Below are 2620 nucleotides of genomic sequence, written 5' to 3' on the forward strand. Positions count from 1 at the left end.
TTTTCATTTCATGGCATTTTGAATTTTAAATTAGAACAAGTAAAAAAATATATAAAAAATTAAATTCAATTAAGTGCACAAACAATACATTTAATTATATAAGACATTCTGAATATCATAATCATTTTGTTTTAATATCAAATCAGTTGTTTTAAATAATAGTTTTTGAGAAATTAAGTCATGAATAATAAGACTTTTTTTAATAATAGTTTCATAATTAAATATAAATACATTTTTGTAATAAATTTGAAGTACTGTTTCTTTTTGTAATGAACCCATTTTTTGATAAGTAAATCTACTTCTAAATCTAAACCCTTTTTCATTAAGAAGGTCAATAAGTAAATGAAGTAATTCTACTTTTTTATTTATTTGCATTCTTCTTTTAGAGGTTTTTTCTGTACATCCACACTTCATTTCAAATTGTTTTCTTTCTTGAGTTCTGGTATTTAAAAACCTTTCAACGTTGATTTCATCTTCGATTGAAAATTGAATCAATTTTATACGAAAAAATTGATGTGTAACTTCAGCCTTTTTACATTGTTTTGTAATATGTACAGTACAAAACTTATTCAGTAAAGCCAATAACATGGATTGTTGTTGTGTTTCATATTCTCTTGCACGTCGAGAAGCTTGTAATTTTGGTATTTGTCTTTTTTTATTTCTTTCTCGTTCTTTTTCCTTTTTCTCTTCATGTCCTAGCAATGGTTTTAGAGTTATGTATGGTTTCATTTTTTTGTATTAAATGTCTTACCTGAGATTCGAGTTTTGTTCAACTTCGTCACACTCTTTCAAATAACTTCCAAAATTTAACTATTCTTTTACGTTAAAACTATAAAAATAGATATGGGATTTTGATTTGGAATTTTAAGAAAGAAGTAATTGAAAAATTCTTTTGTTATTATAAAAATAGAATTTTAATAATTTTATTATTTAATCTGTTTTATTATATTATACTATTTAGAAATATATTATTTTGATTTGGAATTATGAATTATTCTAAATAAAACTAAATTCAATACATTAATAAACTCTACAAAAAGGAAAAACAATTTGCTTGTTATTAACACAATAATTCTTATATTATATGTATATATTTTAACATTTGGTTGTCATAGTTTGAAGATAATTATTTTGTTTAGAATTGACTTTAGATTTTATGAACATTTGATATTTTAAAGTTAGACGAATATTGTTTGATAAAATTAAATTAATTAAATGATTGATGAGATAATTATAATAGTTTCTTTTTAGTTAGTTTTTTATTATTTAAACTATTAATCAAAAAGATCATTGAAAATGATGTAAAGAATAAAAGATCAATAAATAAAAAGGTTGTCAAATAATAACCATTTTAATATTTAAATCACTCTTTCTTAATTCTTTGATTTTCACACAAAGAAATTATATTGAATAATATGGTATTTATAAAGCTATACAAACATAAATTAAAGAAGAGGTTGATTTAAAAATCTATTTTTTATTCTCAACAAGAAAAAAGATAAAAAGTAAAATAAAAATATATAAAAAGTCTATGAATGAAGTGCATAAACAAGAGTATCATACCCACATTACTAATTTATATGAAATTTTAATAAAGTATATTGTCCTTGGGTTTTTACACTACTAAGTATTCTTTCTTTTTAATAGTTTAATAAAGTAATTTCTATTAAAAATAATTAATTTAAAAACAAAACCATTCAATTTTTGTATTAAATAATTTATCAAATTTGTGTATTTTTAAATTATCAGTAAAACAAGATATTTATAGTATTGATAACTATAACAAATATTCATTATAAAAATGTATATTCATAATTAATGTTATTACAATTAACATGATTTTTTTAAATACTTTTCTTTTGATTTAAAACTTAAATTATATATCTTTGAACTAAAGTCTCTGTAATTATTTCTAGAAATATCTGAATTATAAATAATCATTTACAAGTAGTTTAGATTTAATTTCAAAAACAGATATGATAAAAACTTTTATCTACTTTAATTATAAAACTGATTTATCTATTATTGAATTATTGTGTATTTTATGATTTAATAAGTCAATTGACCAAATAAAGAATGGAAACGAGATAACTTTTTGATGTTCATTTCTTGTTTTATAATATTTATGTGAGTATTTCAAAAGTTAAGAAATTATTTGAGATGTATCTTTTTGTTTAATTATATCTTAAAACATTTTGAATTTATTTTTTATGTTTTTTGGTTTGGATGATAAAAATGATGAAAGAAAGTTGTTAAAGTTCAGTACAAAAAAATAATATAGAATAACTCAGTTGTTTAGTATTATTCTTTAGAATAAAAAATGGTTTATATTACAAAAAGTTATATTAAAAAAATAAACAAAGAATAATTTTAAAAAGAAATTAAAAAGAATCATAAAAAAAACTAAAAAAAATAAAAAAATAAATGGAAGAAAGGGAAATTGAAGGGAACAACGATTTCTTTGAAGACTTTTCAACAATTTTATGGATTAAATGCAATAACAAACATACAGAACAATGGTTTATTAAGTATACTATTGAAACTATTGGAATTAAACCTATTGGCATATGTTCAGGACTACTGGTGAGTATTTTGTTGAGTTTGAAGATTCTAAAGCTCT

At 20.3% G+C, this 2620-nt stretch overlaps 2 protein-coding genes across 2 annotated transcripts in view, besides 7 other annotated features; one reads left to right on the plus strand and one right to left on the minus strand.

Moving 5' to 3' along the window:
* Positions 1–40: 40 nt before the first annotated feature.
* Positions 41–66: a sequence feature (AT_rich).
* A 24-nt stretch (positions 67–90) lies between these two features.
* Positions 91–729, minus strand: EDI_313460 (uncharacterized protein; the record flags this gene model as incomplete). Its single annotated transcript, XM_001738543.1, has 1 exon — positions 91–729. The coding sequence occupies one exon, from the start codon at positions 727–729 to the stop codon at positions 91–93; it is 639 nt and encodes a 212-aa protein (XP_001738595.1).
* Positions 195–248: a sequence feature (AT_rich).
* Positions 730–895: 166 nt separating the features above from the next.
* Positions 896–975: a sequence feature (AT_rich).
* A 221-nt stretch (positions 976–1196) lies between these two features.
* Positions 1197–1217: a sequence feature (AT_rich).
* Positions 1218–1498: 281 nt separating this feature from the next.
* Positions 1499–1527: a sequence feature (AT_rich).
* Positions 1528–1637: 110 nt separating this feature from the next.
* Positions 1638–1884: a sequence feature (AT_rich).
* A 463-nt stretch (positions 1885–2347) lies between these two features.
* Positions 2348–2440: a microsatellite.
* EDI_313470 (uncharacterized protein) overlaps positions 2425–2620 on the plus strand; it is a gene marked incomplete at both ends in the record, with an annotated part of 2025 nt that continues 1829 nt past the window's right edge. Inside the window, one exon of the mRNA XM_001733377.1 lies at positions 2425–2620. This exon is cut by the window's right edge and continues 1829 nt beyond it. Within this exon, the coding sequence (XP_001733429.1) occupies positions 2425–2620 (196 nt within the window).

Source organism: Entamoeba dispar, genomic scaffold (genome assembly GCF_000209125.1).
Source record: "Entamoeba dispar SAW760 scf_1105229461457 genomic scaffold, whole genome shotgun sequence".
NCBI classification, from domain to species: domain Eukaryota; phylum Evosea; order Mastigamoebida; family Endamoebidae; genus Entamoeba; species Entamoeba dispar.